This window comes from Schistocerca serialis, chromosome 1 (assembly GCF_023864345.2).
Source record: "Schistocerca serialis cubense isolate TAMUIC-IGC-003099 chromosome 1, iqSchSeri2.2, whole genome shotgun sequence".
In the NCBI taxonomy this organism is placed as follows: Eukaryota; Metazoa; Arthropoda; class Insecta; order Orthoptera; family Acrididae; genus Schistocerca; species Schistocerca serialis.
This window is the reverse complement of record NC_064638.1, coordinates 129,443,148-129,466,501: the sequence shown is the minus strand read 5'-3', so window position 1 is coordinate 129,466,501 and position 23,354 is coordinate 129,443,148. Positions and strand designations below refer to the sequence as shown.

General features: G+C 44.5%; 1 protein-coding gene across 4 annotated transcripts in view; it reads right to left on the bottom strand.

The window, feature by feature from the left end:
• LOC126464102 (rhotekin-like) overlaps positions 1–23,354 on the bottom strand; it is a 755,639-nt gene that overhangs the window by 359,762 nt on the left and 372,523 nt on the right. For all 4 annotated transcript variants that reach the window (XR_007585963.1, XM_050096210.1, XM_050096209.1 and 1 more), the window contains exon 2: positions 7,443–7,627. Coding sequence is in view for 3 of the 4 variants with exons in the window: in XM_050096210.1 (XP_049952167.1) it covers positions 7,443–7,627 (185 nt within the window). In the remaining variant the exon portion in view is untranslated. The remainder of the gene's footprint in view (positions 1–7,442; positions 7,628–23,354) is intronic.

The window sequence follows — 23,354 nt, the reverse complement described above, 5'->3', positions numbered from 1 at the left end:
CAACTTGGAAAATACGTTCAACAATGTAAAATGGTGCAAGATGTTAGAAATTCTGAGAAAAATAGAGGTAAGCTTGAAAGGAGTCTACTGGGGTACACTTGTATGAGGTACCCGAATATGATGATAATACTAACGTAAACTGAAGCCAAACTACTATATTATAAACGATGTATGTCTCTGATACGCTTTATAAAGCGGATCGCTGACTGTGCACGACCGCAGGGCCAAAGATACTGCTTCTGGTCTGAGATTGTAGTATTGGAGTAGCTGTCTGTGGGCGAAAGATGGTGGAGTAGGCAGTTTTTGTGGTGTGCTCTGTGAAGCCACCAAGTGTTAAATTATAATGTAGGAATTAGGAGTACATGTATTATCAGAAATAGAAACGTGGAAGCAGACGTCTTCTCGCATGCAAGGTAAAGATGTTAAATATTTATGACTTCCGTTTTGCCAGGGACGTTAGTGTAGACGAGTCGGCTGACAATTGTCGATTGTTGAGTAGCCCCAAAATGTACGTAAACAGTTTTGATATAAAGACTAGTTAGATATTTCCCTTTTGCAATGTTTCTAATCTTTGTTAACACAGGTATAAGTAATTTGATGATTTTTTTTATGCTTTTTAGTGAGGTTAGATAATTCTTGCTGTATAAATCTCATTCTAGTGACTCAGTTACTAAAAATGATGTTATTTTTCTGAGTAATGTAATTTCAATAGTCAGATGTTTTGAAAAAGTCAGTGTTAGTAATTCACCCCAGTCAGTACTGCGCCCTGCCCAGGTCATATGTTTTTCAAAGACACTGAATTTTTCTTAAATGTTTTCATTTATCAGCCAAAAGAATTTCGCGTACATTTCAAAGTGTTACGGCCAGTGTTGCACACAGCTGAGCGTGTAGCTAGTACATTTCATTCTTCGTGAAAGACCAGAATATATCGCGATCCACCGTTGCTGCTTTAGAGGTAACACAATTTTATTTGTTTTGTGGACAGGGACCAAAGTTATCAGTTTTGAACAGGACCAGGGGATTCAGTGCCTAAGGGGCTGATTGTATTTTGCAGTGACTGTATCTCTCTATTGGTATTGGGGGTTGCATTTCCCAATCAGTTCGTATAAAGTTTTTGCTAACAAGTACATCACTTGCAGGTACAACACGCTACTCGGCAACTCCAGTTTTGTATGCAATCCTCAGTCACGTATTCATTTAATACATATTTAAAGAATTTTACACTTTCATTCGAAGTATTACAACGCAGATAATTATTTAAAGAACGTTACACTATCATTCAACGTAGTCTCAAGCACATATTTTTAAAGAAAGTTACAAGGTATAGAGAGAGACGGGTAATATACAATATGTATGACCGTAAGACCAAGAACGAAGTGTTCGGACAAAGAAGGATGTGGGACAGGGATGCAGTCTTTCGCCCCTACTGTTCAATCTGTACATCAAAGAAGCAATGATGAAAATAAAATAAAGGCACAGGAGTGGAATTAAGATTCAAGGTGAAAGGATCTGTGATATGATTCAATGATAACATTGCTATCCTCAGTGAAAGTGAAGAAGAATTGAGAGTACATGATCTGCTGAATGGCGTGGACAGCCTAATGAGTACAGAGTACGGATTGACAGGAAATCGAAGAAATACGAAAGTAATAAGAAGTAGCAGCAATGATAACATCAGTATTGATGGTCACGAAGTAGATGAAGTTAAGGAATACTGCTACCTAGGCAGCAAAAATAGCCCATGACGGTCGGAGCATGGAAGACATAAAAAGCATGGTAGCACTGGCAAAAAGGACATTCCAGGCTTAGAGAAGTCTACTGGTAACAAACATAGGCCTTAACTTGAAGGAGAAATTTCTGAGAATGTACGTTTGGAGCTTAGCAGCTTATGGTAGTGAAACAGAGACTGTGGGAAAATCGGAACAGAAGAATTTGAGATGAGGTGGTACAGTATAATGTTGAGGAGGAGGATGATAGACCGTGTGTTAAGAGATCAGGGAATGACGTCTATGGTACCAGAGAGAACTGTAAAGGGTAAAAACTGCACGGGAAGAGAGAGATTGGAATATACGCAGCAAATAATTGAGGACGTAGGTCGCAAGTGCTATTCGGAGATGACGAGGTTGGCACAGGAGGAGAGCAGAGGAATTCGTGGCGGGATGCATCAAACCAGTCAGAAGCCTTATGACAAAAATGGGGCTTATAACCATCAATGAGTGACTTCAGCTAGATGTGTCTGAAGAAACTCGTGTACTGTCTTCCTCGTCCAACTGAGGTAATCAAGGGAACAAGTCGGTATTAGGGTTATTTGTGGTGACTAACATTTTGTCAATAGCCGTTCTGGGGAAATTGTGCACAGTTGTAAAAGCTTTTCTCCTGAAATCATAAATCCTTCCATGCCACACAATGCTCATAACAGGGTCTGGTTGTTACAGTCTATAGTTTTACACATCTCCCTTACGATTTTCAGCGTTCTGCTTCATGATAGCGAAACTGCTTGGATGACCTCACATCTGACATGTTACGAGCCATCACCACCTCACGTGTCCTGTTCCCTGGAGATCGGCCAGGGCTCTGCGTCACGCGCTGACCGTCGACTACTGGCAAACTGATGATTGACATCATTTGCTGCGCTTCTTTGAAACTGAGAGCAGGCGAGCAGCTCTGTGAGTCACGGATCAGCTCACCCCGGTGCCTTCTCCCGCGGTCATCCTGCTTGAGTTTGCAGCCAACTTCTGCACCGCCGTTCCTGCTTCCTCTCAGCGTTTGCTGCGCCGGAGGAACAGTGCGACGAAATACTGATTTTGACGTCATCGGCTATAATGTTCATATAACTTCACGTAGAGCGCGCTAGCTTGTGGGACAGGGAAAGTGACGCAAAACTAGACAGAATCCCAGCGACAGATTAACCTCCGTTGGTCTAGTACCGTGACTGCGGTGTTCAGGCAGTTTTCCACGCTCTTTTAGATACATCCTGGGCTGGTGTCCTATCTCCGTCTCATGAAGTTATATACACTATACTATACACATAAAAAGGATATCCAGCGGATACAGGGTGACTCTTACAGAGAAGGCAACAGTAATGAGACACTTTCTACAATGCTATTTATTTATTTAAATAGCACCTTTACTGGTTTCGAACCAAAAGGTTTATCTTCAGACGGCTAGTTCACGTTAAGATACATTTTACGAGGGTCATACCAAAAGAAAGGTCTATTTTTTATAAGTACATAGACCTATTTATTTCTACAATGGTTTACATCAGTTATCAGCTTGAGCATTTAGCTAGTTTTCGACATGATCACCATTTCTGTCGATGCATTTTTGTACAAGCTGTGGCAGTTTTTGTATGCCCATGTCACACCGGCTCGCCGTCATGCCGTTCAGAAAGTTACGAAACTCTTCTTTCAACTCGTCGTCGGAGCTGAATCGCTTTTCGGTCAAATGTTCTTTTAATCTAGGGTACAGGTGATAGACACTGGGCGCCAACTCAGGACTATAGGGTGGGTGGGTGATTGTTCCACTGAAACTGTTGCAGGAGAGCAACGGTTTGCCGAGCAATTTGTGAGCGAGCGTTGTCATGGAGAATTTGTACGCCCTTGCTCAACATTTTTCCTCTCCGGTTCTGAATTGCCCGTTTGAGCTTTTTCAGACTCTCACAGTACCTGTTAGCGTTAATTGTGGTCCCAGCGATTCAGCTCCGACGACGAGGTGAAAGAAGAGGTTCATAACTTTCTGAACAGCATGGCGGCGAGCTGGTATGACATCGACATACAAAAACTGCCACAGCGTCTGCATCGACAGAAATGGTGATTATGTCGAAAATAGCTAAATGTTCAAGCTGTAAACTGATGTAAACCATTGTAGAAATAAACAGGTCTATGTACTTACACAAAAATAGGAGACCTTACTTTTCGGATTACCCTCGTACATTAGTGAAAGATAATTTAAAATGTATCTTAACGTGAACTAGCCGTCTAAAGCTAAACCTTTTGGTTCGAAACCGGTAACGGCGCTATTTAAATATGTAAATGGCATCGTAAAATGTGGCTGGTTGCTGTTGTCTTCTCGGTAATTGTCAACCTATATTTTTTACACAGCTACGGGCTTAGAATGTCAGTTTTCGACAAAAATAGCACAGGTCTAACTCAATTTTGCCTGTCGTTCGAAAGAGAAATTACGAAACTACATTTTAACTCGCTCGCAGCTTTTGTCATCCCGCGAACTTGTCCACCAGCAGTTGACCCGTCATAGCTGCCGGGCTTAAAGCTCCGGCAGCGCCAATGTCAGGGACAGTGGGATCGCGCTGCAAAGCGGCCTATCGGCTGTCACCATATCGCCGCGCGCCGCCGCCGCCGTATCCGACGCCGCGTTTTGTTTGGCGGAGGACAATGGGGAGCTTACACTGCCGGCGCGCGGCCTGGCCGATTGACTTGCGCCGGGGGATAAGGCCAAGACAATGGCAGCCACTACAAACGGCTTACCATTTCTGCATTAGGCTCCCGTTTGGACAGCAGTCCCAGGGACTATACGTGGCCGCGGCGATTTGACAAATAGAGAGCGGACTTTGCTGATGACTACCACTTGCAGTGACTACTGCAATCCGCATGCAAAGGCATCGCCGTATCAACGACACTACGCATCCGAAACCCTGAACAGAATACTGTCCAGCAGCTTGAGGTTGTGTGTGTGTGTGTGTGTGTGTGTGTGTGTGTGTGTGTGTGTAACACGTTAAAGCGATTTAATTCGGAGGTACACTTGAAGATTCGATCCAGATGAATTTACGTATCCGCTCAACAGTATTGTTATCGGCGTTTTCACAGAATATGAGAGAGTGCATTTACTGTGTCATATAGACTAAGCACGATCGTACACAGTGTCTTCGCAGATATATTACCTCATCAAAAGTACGCAGACACCCCCCCATGTAATACGTAATGGACCACCGGACATTGCTAGAAACGCCGGTATAAAAGAAAGTGGGGAGTATGGCGCGGTCACGAGAGAAGTAATAACAGCAGAATTGGTGAATCAAGAGTGTTCAGTGACTCCTAACACGGACTAGTCATTGAATGCCACCTGAGTAACGAATCCATCAGAGATATTTCAACACCTCTAAAGGTCCCAACTCGACTGTTAGTGACGTGACTGTGGCGGAACAGCAAAGAGTCAGCAACAGCTAAATCAAGACCAGGTAGACCTTATGTACTGAAGAAAAAAAAAAAAAAAAGTCGCATGAACTAAGCAAAAGGAATGAATTGCTGCGTTGAAAAATGCTACCAGCTCCTGTCGAGAGTTAAAAAAAAAAAGGAATATAATGGTCGAGTAGCTCCTCATTGTTCTCACATTTCTGTTAATACTGAGGTGGTGTAGAAAGCGACGCCCTGGACAGTGGATGACTGGAAACGAGTGATCTGGAGTAATGAATCACGCTATACGCTGTGGCAATCCGAAGGAAGGGTTCGCGTTTGGCGGATGCCTGGAGAACGTTACCTGCCATCGTGTATGGTGCCAAGATTGGTTGGTTGATTAGCGGAGAGAGACCGAACAGCGATATCATCGATCCCATCAGATTACTAAGTCGGCCGTGCCCTTCTCAAAGAAATCATCCCGGCATTTTCTAGCAACGATTAGGGAAATCATGGACGACCTAAATCAGTATTGGTCGGACGCGGGTTTGAACTGTCGTCCTCCCGAATGCGAGTCCGTGTGCTAACCACTGCGTCATCTCGGTTTATAGTGCCAAGACTAGCTTTTTTTTGTGGTTAGGGTGTGATCGTCTTATTACGCTTGAGAAAACGCTACATCCGGAAGGATATGAACAGATTTTACAGCACCGAGTACTGCGCACAGTATAGGAACAGTTCTGAGACGATGGTTGATTGAATTCAGCGTGATAATATCACCCTGTAATAAAGGAGTCTCTGTGCGGCAATGGTTTGTTGACAAGAATATTCCTGAAGTGGATTGACCAGCCCAGCCCAGCGTCCGGACCCAAAACTAGTGGAAAGCCTTTGGGATGAGTTAGAAAAGTCGATACCGTCCAACATCACTGCCTTCTTTGGTTTCGTCTCTAGGGGAAGAAGGAGCTATCACTCATACAAAGACATTCAGACATTTTACTGAGTCTCCAGCGGAATTCAAGCTGTAATAAATGCGAAGGGAGGACACATCCAATACTACTGTCCACTAATACTCATCCGTGTCCGGACGCTTTTGGTGAGGCAGTGTCTGTGACCAGCTACGTTAATATTCGATTAATGGAACACAGCATGTTATATGGACAGCAAACAGTCATACAATAAGGAAAGTAACGATGCTCGATCAAAGCATCATAGGGCATCTAATAATCTAAATAAGGATAAAAGATCCATCACAGACTACCAGCACTACCAGCACTACCAGAACGTATGCCAAGTATCGTGGTTGAATCTGGTGTAATGACTGGCAACTGCTTTAAATGCACCATAATGTCTGAAACAAAGAACGAGAAAACCGTGCATATCCAATTACATGAGTAGCGAAGCACTTCACATAGTATTTACGAATACTACTAAGGAGCTATATAAAATGGCACGATCACGTAACGTCAGTATTGTAGGAGACGGAAGGAAAAGTTAAAAGTCGTTGCAAGGGTTCTGGGAAAATGGAATGTACCTGGAAAGACATACAAGACGATGGTGCGACCAGTTCTATTGTTCCAGCGTTTGGAGGCCCTATGGAGCGGGCATTGCTACACAGCCAACGACTTCGGAGACGCGTAGTAGCAGATGGATACAGCCCGTACATAACATAAATGCACGGGGAATATGTATGGAAATTCTTGAAAAAATACGACAAAGCTCTCGCGAAACCATATTGGGCAAATTCAGAAAACGTATATTAGAGTAATACTGTGCTACATCATGTTGCCATAGTACGTCGCGTAGGGTCACGAGACTATGATAAATTAGGGTGCATATAGATTCATGTAGTCATCCTTCCTTAACTCAATACGTGAATGGAATAAGGCACAAAACTGTTTATATTGGGACAAAGTACTCCACACCACGCCCTTCGCTGTGTGTTGCGGAATATGGATGCAGATTTGCAAGCGAAGCTGACATCTGCTAGGAAACAAAGAGTTTCTGGTTATCCGTAAACAGGCCTTATTTGATGCCGTGTTTTCCTTTATTTTCTCATTGCGTTGGAGATCCAACACACAGTCCGTACAGATATCATTAGAAATGAAGCGTCACCCGATTTCGACATGAATAGTACAGGCTGCATGTCGTGGCCTCACTGAAGGAGCCACTCGCTTCAATTGATTCCGCGGTACTACGTAACATCTACACCTGAACGAAGACCGTGCGAAATGAAAGTACACGGGATCCGCTCTGTTGCCGCGGCTACATCCGAAGCTTTGTGCGCCCAGATCTTTAGTGCTGGCTGCGGACACTCACCCCTGGGGACGCTCCTTCTTGCGCCGCTGCAGCTCCGCCATGTAGGCGGACATGCGCTCGTTGGAGGTGAGGAGGTTCTTGGCGGCCTCCAGGGTCTGCGTCTGGTGCCGACACGCGGCCAGCAGCTTCGTCGTCCCCTCGCGCATCTTTATCTCCAGGTCGATCTTCTGCTCCAGATCGAACTCCTGCAAATCAAGAAAACCAAAGGGTTCAATCAACAGTTCAGCCCCAAAGAGGCCAACAAACTCGCGCACAGTATAACCGAAAGTTAATTCGATATATTGCGCAAGTAGTACCATCTAAACAATACAATCAGTCTGTTTAAGTGGAAAGTAACAAATAGTCAAGGCAGAATTATACCCTACTTGATTTGGAGCTGGAGCAACTGAAAAACTCCGCGTTAATTTCCACGGTAAGGTCGAAGTAGGATGGTCTAGTAAGAGGATCTTCCGAGCAGTCGATATGACGTAGTGCTTGTCCGTATTGTATAGATGACGTATGAATGCCTCTGCATTCCACTGTCGTCACCGTCACCACCACTACAAGAACGTGACATGATCCACTGCCATCAGAAGGCAATCGTTAATGTTGGTCTCTTCAGAATATATATCCGTATCGATGCTGCATGTTTTCTACTGTCCACCGTCCATTCGACTGTCGCATGTCCTTCCTTAATTCTCAAAATTCAGCAGAGAACTGCCTTGGTCCATCTACAATCCACTGTCAGAGCCACGTCTACATTTCATTTTCATTACGGTCATAATGCTATATGTTTCCTAATAAATTGGTTTGTTTCCCCTTCTTTCTTAGTAATGCCGAACATGCTTATCTCCGTTGTTCTATTTTCAACAATCCGTTCTGGAATGGTTTTCGCATTGCAGGTGCATGTCTCACTGTCTCACATCAAAACCGGTAACACGTTATGTATGCCAACTTCCCTTTCCAGACCAGCTGGAAGCTTGATTTTGAAAATCCTACTCAGTTGGTCAAGAATATGTTTCTGTTGCTCCAGTCACTGTCTTCAACCGCTGTGAATACAAGTACTTCCCACTGGCCACATGACTCCAGAGTTAATTTGTATTGTCTACGTTTAGTGGTTGGGTTGATTTGGGGAGAAGACCAAACTGCGAGGTCATCGGTCTCATCGGATTAGAGAAGGATGGGGAGGGAAGTCGGCTGTACTCTTTCAGAGGGACCATCCCGGCATTTACCTGAAGCGATTTAGGGAAACCACGGAAAACCGAAACCAGGATGACCGGACGCAGGATTGAACCGTCGTCCTCCCGAATGCGAGTCCAGTGTGCGAACCACTGTACCGGTTTCTTTCAGGGAACACTTCATCGAGGAAGATACTGATTTGATATTTAAAGAGACCGAGCAGTTCATCAAAGCTTGAAGCAATAAATTATGTAAAGTGACGTTTCAGGGTCGTTTCGTGGTCGAGTAAATATGGAATACTTTCAGCTTCAGGACGGCCCTTGTAACACAAATTATCCACTGCACTGAAATGTTAATTTCTCACAACTTTCTAGTCAGTAAATGAATCCTAAGCAGCCAACCAGTTGTAAGAAAACGTGGTTTTAATCAACCTTTGACCATGATTTCGACGGATGCAAACTCGCCTTCTTCAGAGGTACATGTAACCTGTGGACAAGTTAATAGCAGTACCTACAAACACGGAAACATACGCGTCAAAATTATACAACATACAGAGACTAGATCCCCGTAGAGGGGTGGGAACATCACACGTATCACAAAACGTAACGAAAGGAATAAAAACTAGTACTTGCTAGAAGTTCACATTTGACAAGTGCATGCACTAATCTCTTTGATCACCACGTACGTCTTTTCACAGTGTGTTCACGCAAGAATTTTATTGCTGTTCGTACGACAATGTACTTTTAGTCTTACTCGTAGAAAGGTTCTAATGTAAGTTAGCACATTTTTCTTTCTCACTGTTCTATCACTCCGCCCCCCCCCCCCCCCCCCTCAATGCACGTTTTCCTGGTGTTCACGCTTTCCGTTTCTTGTCATCGGCGTGCAGGTCACTACACGAACCCTGACCATGGACCAGCGTTTTCTTCATTGGACAAATGTCAGATAGCTTCATTATTTGGTGTTTATCCTATGTGAAATTTTATTAAGTACTAGATTTTATTACTTTCGTTATCTTTTATGATACATATGATAATCCCACCTCTTTGTGGGAATCTAACCTCTGTATGACATGTAATTCTGACACGTATTTTCCGTGTTTGCAGTTACTGCTGTCACATTGTCGTTACGTCACGTGTATTTCCGAAAAAGACGGGTTTACATCTAGGCAGAATACAGAATCAGTACACCTTTCAGCGGTCTAATTTTCAAATATTTTATTTGCACCAGTTTCGGTGCTACATTGCGCCTGATTCAGGCCCCCTGACCGGCGTGTAGGAAGATTCCCACCTCTGGTCCAGTTAAAATACAGGCCAGGTTTCACTTGCCGTGATGACCAAAGAGATCGCGGTATCAAAAATCTACAGATACCAGTCAATAAATGTTGACGCCTATTTTGAACGGACTACAGGTGGGAATCTACCTCCACGTCGGCTGGTGCCGGCGGAGGTTCGAGTCCTCCCTCGGGCATGGGTGTCTGTGTTTGTTTTTAGGATGTTAAGGTTAAGTAGTGTGTAAGCTTAGGGACTGATAACCTTAGCAGTTAAGTCCCATAGGATTTCACACACATTTGAACTTTTTTTTTTTTACTTGACGTTGGTCAGAGGCCTGAAGATGGCACATAGTATAGCGCCGAGATTCGTTCACGTTGGTCATGGCTTGAAGATGGCATAGCGTAGCGCCGAGATTCGTTGCTCAAATAAAATGCCAATTTGAAATTTATACCGCTGAAAGATGTATTGATTGAAGAGTCCCGCAACATCTGTGAGAAGATGGACATACAGAGGGTTTACAGCCGTCGAAACCATGGTCAGAGGTTGAATAAAACCGCCTTTCCTTGCAACTGGTCGGGTGCTTTGGATCCATTTACTGGTCTCTAACCGTTGAAAAGTGCAGCCATGTTCAAAATATTGAATTATCTTGTCTTTGTAGGCGCAGCACAACCGCAGTCGCCAATACCGAGCAGCGGCCCTGACCGCACCGGGGCAATCAGCTGTCCAGCGGGGCCGGTGGTACGCGCGCAGGTGCTGGAGGAACCGTGCCAAGGACCGCCGTGGCCCAGATGGCCCGTCCTTGCCTGGGGCGGTGGCGCCTCTCCTACCGGGCGCGCCCCGTCTCAACAGACCTCGCACTCGCTCTGGCCGGCTGGCCGCGCACCACCGCTCACCACACGCTGAGCCTCCGGGGCAAACTGTTGTACACTGGCTGGCCTCAACCCGCCCCGACCTCCCGACGGCCGAATGTTGGCGGCCAGTACACATCTGCTCCAAGGCGTTTTAGGCAACGAGAAGCCTCACTCAAATATCCAGAACACACACCTTCCAGGACAAAGAAATACACTACTGGCCATTAAAATAGCTACACGAAGAAGAAATGCAAAGTATAAACGGATATTCATTGGACAAATATATTATACAAGAACTGACATGTGATTACATTTTCACGCAATTTGGGTGCATAGATCCTGAGAAATCAGTACCCAGAACCACTACATCTGACCGTAATAACGGCCTTGATACGCCTCGGAAATGAGTCAAACAGAGCTTGGGTGACGTGTACAGGTACAGCTGCCCATGCAGCTTCAACACGGTACTACAGTTCATCAAGAGTAGTGACTGGCGTGTTGTGACGAGCCAGTTGCTCGGCCACCATTGACCAGACGCTTTCAGTTGGTGAGACATCTGGAGAATGTGCTGGCCAGGGAAGCAGTCGAACATTTTCTGTACCCAGAAAGGCCCGTGCAGGACCTGCAACATGCGGTCGTGCATTATCCTGCTGAAATGTGAGACGTGTAACCAGTTGCACCCCACACGATCACGCCGGGTGAGACGCCAGTATGGCGATGACGAATACACGCTTCCAATGTGCGTTCACAGCAATGTCGCCAAAACGGATGCGACCACCACAATGCTTAACAAAACCTGGATTCATCCGAAAAAATGACGTTTTCACATTCGTGCACCCAGGTTCATCGTTGAGTACACCATCGTAGGCGCTCCTGTCTGTGATGCAAAGTCAAGGGTCTCCGAGCTGATAGTCCATGCTGCTGCAAACTTCGTCGAACTGTTCGTGCAGATGATTCTCCTCTTGCAAACGTCCCCATCTGTTGACTCAGGGATCGAGACGTGGCTGCACGATCCATTACAGCCATGCGGGTAAGTTGCGTCATCTCGACTGCTAGTGATACGAGGCCGTTGGGATCCAGCACGGCGTTCCGTATTACCCTCCTGAACCCACTGATTCCATATTCTGCTAACAGTCATTGGATCTCGACCAACGCGAGCAGCAATGTCGCGATACGATAAACCGCAATCGTGATAGGCTACAATGCGACCTTTATCAAAGTCGGAAACGTGACGGTCCGCATTTATCCTCCTTACACGAGGCATCACAACAACGTTTCACCAGACAACGCCGGTCGACTGCTGTTAGTGTATGAAAAATCGGTTGGAAACTTTCCTCATGTCAGCACGTTGTAGGTGTCGCCACCGGCGCCAACCTTGTGTGAATGCTCTGAAATGCTAATCATCTGCATATCACAGCATCTTCTTCCTGTCGGTTAAATTTCGAGTCTGAAGCACGTCATCTTTGTGGTGTAGCAATTTATAGGCTAGTAGCGTACATTCTAAGAAGAAAACCAACGACTTACTACGGAGGAATTATCCATGTGGGATGGAAAATCTGTAGATGTTACGTATATCTACAGACAAACGAATCATCACAATTTCAGAAAAAAGTGCATGACTTACTAATGACAGGGAGCTCGACAAACTGAGGTAGTCAGTAACAAGCTTGTCCACCTCTGGCCCTTGTACAAGTCCTTATTCAGCTTGACATCGATTGGAAAATTTGCTGAATGTCCTCCTGAGGGATATCGTGCCAGATTCTGGCCAAACGATCCGTTAGATTGTCAAAATGTTTTGAGGCCCCTGCACATAATATTACAAGTATTTAATATTGGATAGAAATCCGATGACACTATGAGTCAAAGTAGGTTTTGGCAAGCACGAAGCCAAGCAGTAGACATCTCACCATCTGTAGATGGGCATTATCTTGCTGAAATGTAAGTGCAGGATTGCTTTCCATGTAAAGAAAGAAAACAGGGCATAGAATACACGAGGGTTGGAACTTTAATAGTGGCAACTATTTATTTACAGCTCGTACAAAATAGATACGTGTTTCAAAGTTTTACTGACCTTCAAAGTAGTCACCAGCATCGTGTATAACGCGTTGCCAGCGATGTGGAAGTCGTAGGATACTCTTAGCTGTGCCGGTTGTACTGACAGTTCGAACGGCGCGGTCTATTGCCCGACGAATTTGTAGCAGTTCTGAAGAGAATGCCGTGAAGTGTTTCCTTCAGATTAGAAATCTAGCTGCACTCACGAGGCCTTAAGTCAGCGGAGTGCAGTAGGTGGTATAAGCACTTAGGAGCCCCATCAGTCAAACAAATCAGTAACAGCTTGCACTGTACGTGCTTGAGCATCGTCCTGCAAAATGGTCAGGTCCTCAGAAAGTGTAATCGTTTCTGTCTCTATGCTGTTCATTTTTGGAACAATTTACGACCAGCTTAGAGACAGAAGTGATGTCACTTTCTGCAGAACCTGACCATCATTTTGCAGGACAATGCTCGAGCACTTACAGTGCAAGCTGTTACTGATTTGGTTGACTGATGGGGCTGCTAAGTGCTATACCACCTACTGCACTCACCTGACTTAAGCCCTCGTAAGTTCAACTAGATTTCTAAACTGAAGGAAACACTTCACGGCATTCGCTTCACAACTACTATAAATTCGTCGGGCAATACACCGCGCCGCTCGAACAGTCGCCACAACTGGCACTTCTGAGAGTGTCCTACGACTTCCACGTCGTTGGCGACGGGTTATACACAATGCTGGTGACTACTTTGAGAGTCAGTAAAACTTTGAAACACGTATCTATTTTGTACGAGCTGTAAATAAATAGTTGCCACTATTAAAGTCCCAACCCTCGTAGAAGACGTACCGCTGCATTGTAAGACTACTGTGGATGACAACCAAGGAGGGCCTGCTACGAAACTAAATGACACCCCAGACCATCACTCCTGGTTGTTGGGCCATACGGCAGGCGACAATCAGGTTGGTATCCAACTGCTGACCGGGGCGTCACGAGACACGTCTCATTTACTGGAGTAGAATTGTCTTTAGTAATGAGTTGCTCTTCGAACCGAGCCCTGATGACCAGTGGAGAGAATCTGGATACACACTTGACACCGGCGGGATACCAACCTAAATGTACCAGAAGAACCCTCCACCACACCCCATTAGGTGGCTTGCGGAGTATTGATGTAGATATGGATGACAATAGAACTGTAAAACTATAGAGCAGAAGTGACTGGTCCTGACGTGATACACGTCAGACTATGCCAAAATGGAGAAAACTAGGTCTCTAACAAGAGTAAATCATAAGCCTCCGAAACAATAGGAGGGGGAAAGAAAGGAAGATCGTTGTTTAGCACACCGCTGACAAAGAGATCATTAGAAATGGAATACCTATGCTTCCCAAAAGAAACTGTTTGCAGTTCACCGTATCTCATTTAGCGAAGTCATGGAAAACCAAAATAAGGGTGTCTTAGCACTGCGCCGCCTAGCGTGGCGACTCAAAAATGGGGAAGATCGTGTCACTCTTTAAGAAGATAACTATGAAAGATACGGAAAACTACAGACTTATCGCATTAACGTAAATTTGTTGTCGAATATGGAAAATATGTTGTGCTGGCGTAGGATAACTCCAGTGATCAATTCCTCTGTGGCTATCAATATGGACGGCGGAAGCACGTATGAAACTGTGCTTGCTCTGTTCCATCATGTAATCCCTATTGCTGTAGATACTGGAGTCCGGATTCATAATGGTTCTGTTCAGTACAATTAAAATTCTGTTGCTGCTCAAGTATGAGGAAATATGTTTACTCTGACACATAATTTTTAATAAACTTTACTACGGCCAACACAAAACAATTCTTTTGTTCATAATTCACTGCCTCCGTGTTTAGTTGAATAAATACAACAGGGGGTAAATGGGAACGAAGACGAAAGATGGTCTGTACCATCGGTTTGGAAATCGATACACTAGCCGAAGGCACAAGAGGCTAACAGCGGTTTGGCCACATCCTTCGAGCCTGTAAATCGCTCTCATAGCGAGTCCTCCATTCTCAACCTGCTGCAAAACGCCAAACGGACGTCCAGAGACGCGATGAAATGATCGAGTATAAACCATCCTTAAACAAGTGGAGCCGACAATAGTGGAAGACGAAGCTGGAGACCGGAAAGATGTACTACCATCTGCAGTATGTATCTCCTCTGTTGTGACTGACCATCTATCCTTCTTGTGCTTTTTGTAATGTGTTCTTTTGTAATTTTTTATAGTGTGCTTTTTTTCTCTTCTCCTGTAGTGTTGTAACTTCTTTTGTTGTTCCGCTGTAGGCCTTGAACGCCAGTTAATGCAGTAAGTGGTGGTGATGAAATAGCACACTCATGCAATCTATTCGACCACCTACGTTCGTTTTTAGACTACGACCACTGTAGACTTCAATATTCTGGCACCATTTCATTCTCGCATATATTCTGGTTACCGCTAAGACGTAGAGCTTTAAAAGATGTTTGCGATATTGTGTTTTACAACTTTTGAGTCATAAAACAACACATACACAATACTAACAGCATAAGTTGAAAGCCACTCCTCACGAATTTTCCTCTTAACATTCAGCCTGTCACTTTTAAGCTAGGACTTCAGCAAAAGACATCTCACATAATTGCATGGCGAGATCGATACCGTTCGTGAATCCAAATCCAAGCAGCAAATCACGGGATGAAACAAGCCAGAATCCTCACCACTGGGTTACAAAGCTTTTGTCACCATCATCTTGTGATCACTCAGACTTCTTAAATTTTTAAACAGTGTCTTAGCATTAAGGGCTGCGGAGAGGTGATTTACATCACAGTAAAATACACGCCAACGGAAATGCGAAGCGGGCTGCACAGAATTTTTTGCTCACTCCAGATCAACGCTCCTGCATGTACTTAGTAAATTCTGTCCAGTTATACTGAACGAAATGGGCAAATAAATTTTGCCATGCCCAAATGATTATGTGGAGTCAAATTTCCGGTTACGGAAAAGTGGAAAATATGATTTCACACAGTTTTTCAGCTACAGGTTTCTTTTACAGCTTATGTAATAAACATTAGCACAAAATGGTAAAGTGTTTGGTTGTCCGAAGTGATTATCACTCCGCTCCATGGAATTAGCAATCGAGTTTGGTGCAATAATTCTAAGGTAGCAAATGAATAAATTTCATACTTATTAGACAAGGAATCTATCCCACACGCTTTGCCTATCAGCTTTTTACCCTGTGTACATAATGTGCAGCATTTTGTAAACCACCGCATAAAACGATTAATGGCAGTGTCGACAACAGCTTCACATTTTATAAAAAAAGCAAAATTAGTTTGCTCGCGGAAACATGCTCTATGAACAGTTTATCGTCACCCAGGGGGGGAGCTGCATTTCAGTTGGGAGCTGTTTGGGGCCAGACAATAGGATTATTCTTCAGTGTAATGGCGGCAGTTAACACAATACGGCTGGAGTGGATCGTTATTCGCTTCGCTGACTATTGTAGCGTGAGAGAATTCCGAAATGGACCGAGTCAGCAGGAACAGGATATTTCGCGCACGAGTGCGCGACACTCTGACACAAATGAAGCGTCTTTCTGTAATTACCTTCCTCTGGTGCGTTCTTCGAAATTTTACAAAAGTTGATTCGGCCGCCAGTAATTGTCACGAACAGTTAATCGTTTGAAAAGCGACTCACTCGTCTGGAATCTGTAGTCAAACATAAAATGTCTATTTTGATGTGAACAGTGGTGACGGTACAAAATTAGCGGGAAGTTGTGTATGGCCCTTACGGCGAAAGACATGTTGCTGTGAGGTAATGAGTTCCAGTACAGCACTCGTGGCTGCCGCATCTCGGTCGCGAAGTGGGGCTGAGGTAGTTTCAGGTAAGTTTTTACAGTCTGACGATAATTTATGGATTTGTAGTTTTAGCTTGACGATGTCCACTATGGACAAACGGTAGTTACTGTTATTCTGAAGAAGGTTGGGTTATCCCGACTGAAACCTAGGTAAATTCTGGGTGAACGGTGCAACTGAGGCTGTTGATTATTAAAATTAAAATTAATTTTTGTACAGTTGCTGACAGGGCCGCGAAATGAAAATATTTAAGTTGTATGTCTGTCCTGCTAATGTTCAATTAAAAACTTGACTTCGATATCAGTTTATGTACAACCTTAACTTGGTTTGCATGCTATTGCAGAAAACACCATTTTTCTGTCTGGTACTTATATCCTGGAACGAAATGTTCGGTGTCCTGTTGTATGCAATCAATTTTTGTAATAGTTTATTGCATAAATTGTAATTCTAACTTTTCCTTTCACAGGACAGTTTGAAAATGATTTCGGGTAACCCGAAACTAATCACAAAATTAAAACGAAACTGAATTTTCCGAGCCGGCCCGAGTGGCTGTGCGGTTCTAGGCGCTACAGTCTGGAGCCGAGCGACCGCTACGGTCGCAGGTTCGAATCCTGCCTCGGGCATGGATGTGTGTGATGTCCTTAGGTTAGTTAGGTTTAATTAGTTCTAAGCTCTGGGCGACTGATGACCACAGATGTTAAGTCGCATAGTGCTCAGAGCCATTTGAACCATTTTGAATTTTCCGACTTTAGGTGTTTTGCACATCAAACTTACAAACAATAATCATGTGATGTTATCCTGGGACCCGGACACTGCTAGCAGTAACGAAAACTTGCCCCTACTATCAGGAAAACGCAACCGTGTTGCAAATCAGACTCCAATGTCTACGTGTTGCGTACCAAACAGTGAAAACAACTGTGAACGTTGGCCTAAGAGAAGTCCAGCATGGAACCCTTCAAGAACCCATTGCGGGGGAAGCTGTGCATCTGCGATGAATGTGTCACATAGAAAAAGTGTTTCTCTTTGTCTGCTCTAATAACTCTTCACATTTCTACACGCAGTTTTTTCTACATCCTGTACAAGGGCTATTACGACGAAGGTCAGCTTTTCGCTCCGTGATCAGCATTTTCGGGGCGATTTTCAGTTGCGCAAGAACTCGCCCGTGTGGCGTGTATTATGCAGAGTGCCAACCAGAAGAGGATGTCCATTAGCCACTTTCCCCTCCCACAATAGTGGCGAGGGAATAGGTGGAAGGGGACTTGCGCATACAAGATACTCACCGGGATGACTGCGCACGATTCAACACCATATGGCACTGAGCTAACAACGGAACTCCCGGCTCTTATCTCTCACCGCCACGCGTCCGAGGGCTACGAGAGGAAACCGCTCGTCGCAGAGGGTCGCACGCTCTCAAACTGCGTGGCTCAAGCCGTCCTCTCACGGGACGTGAAAATGCACGTGACCGAGTAGCTGGTGACATCAGAGCCTAAACTAAAGAATCTGGCATGTTATATTTTCGCCTCGTAGTGGCCAATGAGACGCGACGTCATTTCGCGTCACAAGCAGAACTCAGAAACCACGATGTTGAATGGCATTAAACATCGTATATAATGGATCTTCTTTCTCACGGATTATTTGGTACGAATATAAGCTGTTTCAAACTGTCAGCAAATTGATGCATCGTTTCAGCTACGGTTTGTTATAATAAAACGACAGGAAATTTTACGTCAGTAGGTGACAGCTTCCTGTACTTAATGTCTTTAGGGTCATAACTTGAGTGCTACGAAAGTATGTGGTTTAAGTGCTACGGCACAGTGATACTGTATCAAAAGCATGTCTTTGTGGTAACATTTTGAGTGTATCAAATAATGATATCTCTACATACAGTCTTTAGACAGTGTAGCGCAGATGATAGTGTTGTGAGCCGCGAAGATACGGGTGTCAGATTCGCGTCCACCTGACTCCAAAATTTTTTTTCCACCATTTGTTTTCTAGAAGATTCTGGGTCTTTCATAGCCATTTAATAGAAGCATTACCTCAAAAGTCGACGTTATTTATTACAAATAATAATGTTTCCCCAATGGCCAGAAATCCTAATGTGACTGCTGATTTGTCAGAAAGTGAACGTAAGTTACACACCAGAAGTGTTTTATATTATGAAACTTCCTGTAATATACAGGGTGTTTTAGAAGTGATGCTCAGTATTCAGGGATATGTCAGGAATGAGCATTCGAAACGAAAAAAAGTCAACTAAACATGGGCTCTGAAACTCATACCTTAAGATTTATGAGCAATTCTTGATCTTCGATACTGTGAAACAAATATCTTCTACTGCGAGCTCTTTGCTTTCCATATTTTGAGAAGTGGTAGTATGGACGAAAACAAGAAAAAGATGTCCGGTAAACATGTCCTTTAAAATGCATGCCTCAAGAGCTATGAGCACTTGTCCATCTTCGCTACTTTGAAACACAAATCTTCTAATGAACAAGCACTCACAACTTTTAAGGTATGCGGTTTAGAACACATGTTTACTCGACCTTTTTTTTCTTGTTTTGATCCATACTACCACTTTCCAAAATATAGGAAGCAAGAAGCTTGCAGTAGAACAGATTTGTTTCACAGGATCGAAGATCGAGAATTGCTCATTGCTCGTAAGGTATGCCTTTTTAGAGCCCACGATTACTTGACTTTTTTGTTTCGAATGATCATTCCTGTCATATCCCCGAAAATTGACCATCACTTCTGAAAATACACTCCTGGAAATTGAAATAAGAACACCGTGAATTCATTGTCCCAGGAAGGGGAAACTTTATTGACACATTCCTGGGGTCAGATACATCACATGATCACACTGACAGAACCACAGGCACACAGACACAGGCAACAGAGCATGCACAATGTCGGCACTAGTACAGTGTATATCCACCTTTCGCAGCAATGCAGGCTGCTATTCTCCCATGGACACGATCGTAGAGATGCTGGATGTAGTCCTGTGGAACGGCTTGCCATGCCATTTCCACCTGGTGCCTCAGTTGGACCAGCGTTCGTGCTGGACGTGCAGACCGCGTGAGACGACGCTTCATCCAGTCCCAAACATGATCAATGGGGGACAGATCCGGAGATCTTGCTGGCCAGGGTAGTTGACGTACACCTTCTAGAGCACGTTGGGTGGTACGGGATACATGCGGACGTGCATTGTCCTGTTGGAACAGCAAGTTCCCTTGTCGGTCTAGGAGTGGTAGAACGATGGGTTCGATGACGGTTTGGATGTACCGTGCACTATTCAGTGTCCCCTCGACGATCACTAGTGGTGTACGGCCAGTGTAGGAGATCGCTCCCCACACCATGATGCCGGGTGTTGGCCCTGTGTGCCTCGGTCGTATGCAGTCCTGATTGTGGCGCTCACCTACACGGCGCCAAACACGCATACGACCATCATTGGCACCAAGGCAGAAGCGACTCTCATCCCTGAAGACGACACGTCTCCATTCGTCCCTCCATTCACGCCTGTCGCGACACCACTGGAGGCGGGCTGCACGATGTTGGGGCGTGAGCGGAAGACGGCCTAACGGTGTGCGGGACCGTAGCCCAGCTTCATGGAGACGGTTGCAAATGGTCCTCGCCGATAACCCAGGAGCAACAGTGTCCCTAATTTGCTGGGAAGTGGCGGTGCGGTCCCCTACGGCACTGCGTAGGATCCTACGGTCTTGGCGTGCATCCGTGCGTCGCTGCGGTCCGGTCCCAGGTCGACGGGCACGTGCACCTTCCGCCGACCACTGGCGACAACATCGATGTACTGTGGAGACCTCACGCCCCACGTGTTGAGCAATTCGGCGGTACGTCCACCCGGCCTCCCGCATGCCCACTATACGCCCTCGCTCAAAGTCCGTCAACTGCACATACGGTTCACGTCCACGCTGTCGCGGCATGCTACCAGTGTTAAAGACTGCGATGGAGCTCCGTATGCCACGGCAAACTGGCTCACACTGACGGCGGCGGTGCACAAATGCTGCGCAGCTAGCGCCATTCGACGGCCAACACCGCGGTTCCTGGTGTGTCCGCTGTGCGGTGCGTGTGATCATTGCTTGTACAGCCCTCTCGCAGTGTCCCGAGCAAGTATGGTGGGTCTGACACACCGGTGTCAATGTGTTCTTTTTTCTATTTCCAGGAGTGTATTTGCAATCGAGGTGGATTCTTCTTAATCATTGATATTAGACACTATACCTGAACTACAGAACTACACTCAATTTAAAACCGAAAATGGGATGAAAATGCAACCGAGTTATCGAGCAACTTCTTCTAGCATGTAACTCAGATTACTGTACAGCATTATGTAATTTTCCTCTGCCAGCGAATCGCTGTTGAAGCCATCGGCGAGTCCTGAATCTTCCTCGGGATTTTCTCCACTCTTCAACAGTCGTTAACAGAGTTAACGCAGCTACTTTACTCGTGCATTTTTGTAAAGAAACGGTATGGCTCGCGAGCCAAACAAAGCCGTTAACAGCCGCTGGAGAGTGCTGAGGGTACAAGTCACCTTAACCTGCTCGCCCCGTGCGTTTACGGCGCTGGCGCTCGTGAGATCGGGTGTTCCGTCCACGTCCGCGTCAACGGTAGCTGCCACGTCCCGTGGAAGGACGGCTCTTATGCCTTGACTGTGGGACCCGACAACTAGAAATATTCATATGGCAGGAGATAAACGGGAAGCGTTTGTGATACGCCACTATCTCGTGCAAAAATATTGCTAACTCATGTACCACTATATGAGCAAGTGGTCGACCAACGCATAACACGATCCCTTTCCAAGAGCAAGGTGAGAAATATTGAAGAGGAAGGACAACGATTTGGACTAATTTTACAACAGCAGAAAAAGGCGGTAATGGCTGCTAGTGGCACAGGGCATAATACCGACCTGTTAAATCACGTAATTATGTGACGGCAGAAGTAATGCGTTACGCATGGTTTCGTTTAACGTCGATCGCCAAGTTCAGACAAGATTTGAAAAAAACTGCGGGAGAATCCACTGTCGCTGCGGCTTTTATCACATCAGGATCAAGAGGTCAATGTTATTCAATAAGTCAATTTTCATCCTTCAGTTCGTAAATTAAACGGGAAAGGGAATTATAAACAACGGTACAAACCACCTTCGCCGCGCACTTCACAGCGCTGTGAAGCATATATGCAGCAGCAATAGATGCGCAGACGTCATGCTCTGAAGAAACCCAATTATTTATGTTTTGTTTCCATGCTGCAAATATAATGCATCATTAACAGGTGCTTACTTGTTCACTGACTGGTCTGAAATTACAAGGCTGCTAAAAAGGCAAGAAGAAAAACTATCATTGTAAACTATAATACTATTTCTAAAACATGCTTAATTCTCATTTGCAGTTATAATGTTTAGGGATGTTGTGTAGTGGGTACTCTCAGAGTAGTAGTTGTTTCACCACGCCATCTCTGTTGACTTATAGATTTGGATGGATTTAAGAAGTCGGTATAACTGTCAACTGAAAAAAAAAAACTTCATTCTACGTACCTCACGAAAATTAAAACTGCCGATCGGCGATAAATATTTTAAAACTGGTATTATAGTCTTAAGCCAGACTCTCTGTACTTTCGTTTCTTCAACAATACGCAAAGTTTCTCATCAGTCACTGCAGGTGATTACACTGCATTGAAACATGTTTAGGGCACGAAAACATTATATTTTGCTAAGTGTACTTCTACCAATAAAGTTTAACTAACAGAAAGCTAATTACCTGTACAACAACACATATTGTAAGTAGTTTGACTATTTCTGTGTGAACAGGAAAAGAAAACAACTGCCTTTATTATACGTCAGATATACAGTCAAATAGAACTGACACACTTGGTTGGCAGTGAAACAAGTAAAGAAAGCACTTATTTTGGTGTAGCTCCCTTTCATGTCGATGCATTCTGTCCAGAGAATCTCTCTGAAGTACAGTTATGGAGCATATTGGATCTATCCACCAACAACTGATTCGATGGCCTACAGATCGCAAGCCATACATTATACTCGTGCGTACAAAACACTACCTTAAAAACGAATTTTATTTGCGAAAAAAAGGAGTGCCTAAAATGATAATACGCGTAAATACAGTTATCTAAAGCGGAACAAATAAACAAATACAATATTACAGCAACGTTTTACCATGTAAGCATCTCACAGGACAGCCAACCTTTTTGTACAGTCCGAGACAGGCAGGCATTTTACTGAAACAACGCCCAATGACTCCAGCTAAGGCATAGCGTTAGTTCTCGTTCCAACATAAAAGGCGTGACTGTCGTTAACGAGTGTGAAAATTGGTCGACGTTACTGGATAGGGAATATTAGGAAAAAGCTTCCCCAAATGTGTTACAAATCACCAATAATGATGTCACACCCAAGACAAAATGAATCAGTGTTTCCATCACAGCTAACTAATTACAAATTTATTCCTATGAATGGAAAACATCCACAAAAAAAAAAAACACACCAATTCTGGATGTCCAAGGCGGTAAAATTTTTTATCTTCCTGTATCTTAGTACCATTTTTATCTTTGGAGTGAAGACAACTGGTTGTCTTTATATTATCTCTGTAATGGATTTAAATATTTGTTACCTCCATGATCTTTAACTATCGTTTTTCATCTCTGGATTGTTAATATGTTGTCTTGGTGTACTGCAAATCGGAAGATGAACTCTTAAAAGCTGCGACATAGTCGTGAATAAAGACGGAGATCCAGAGAGTACAGTCAA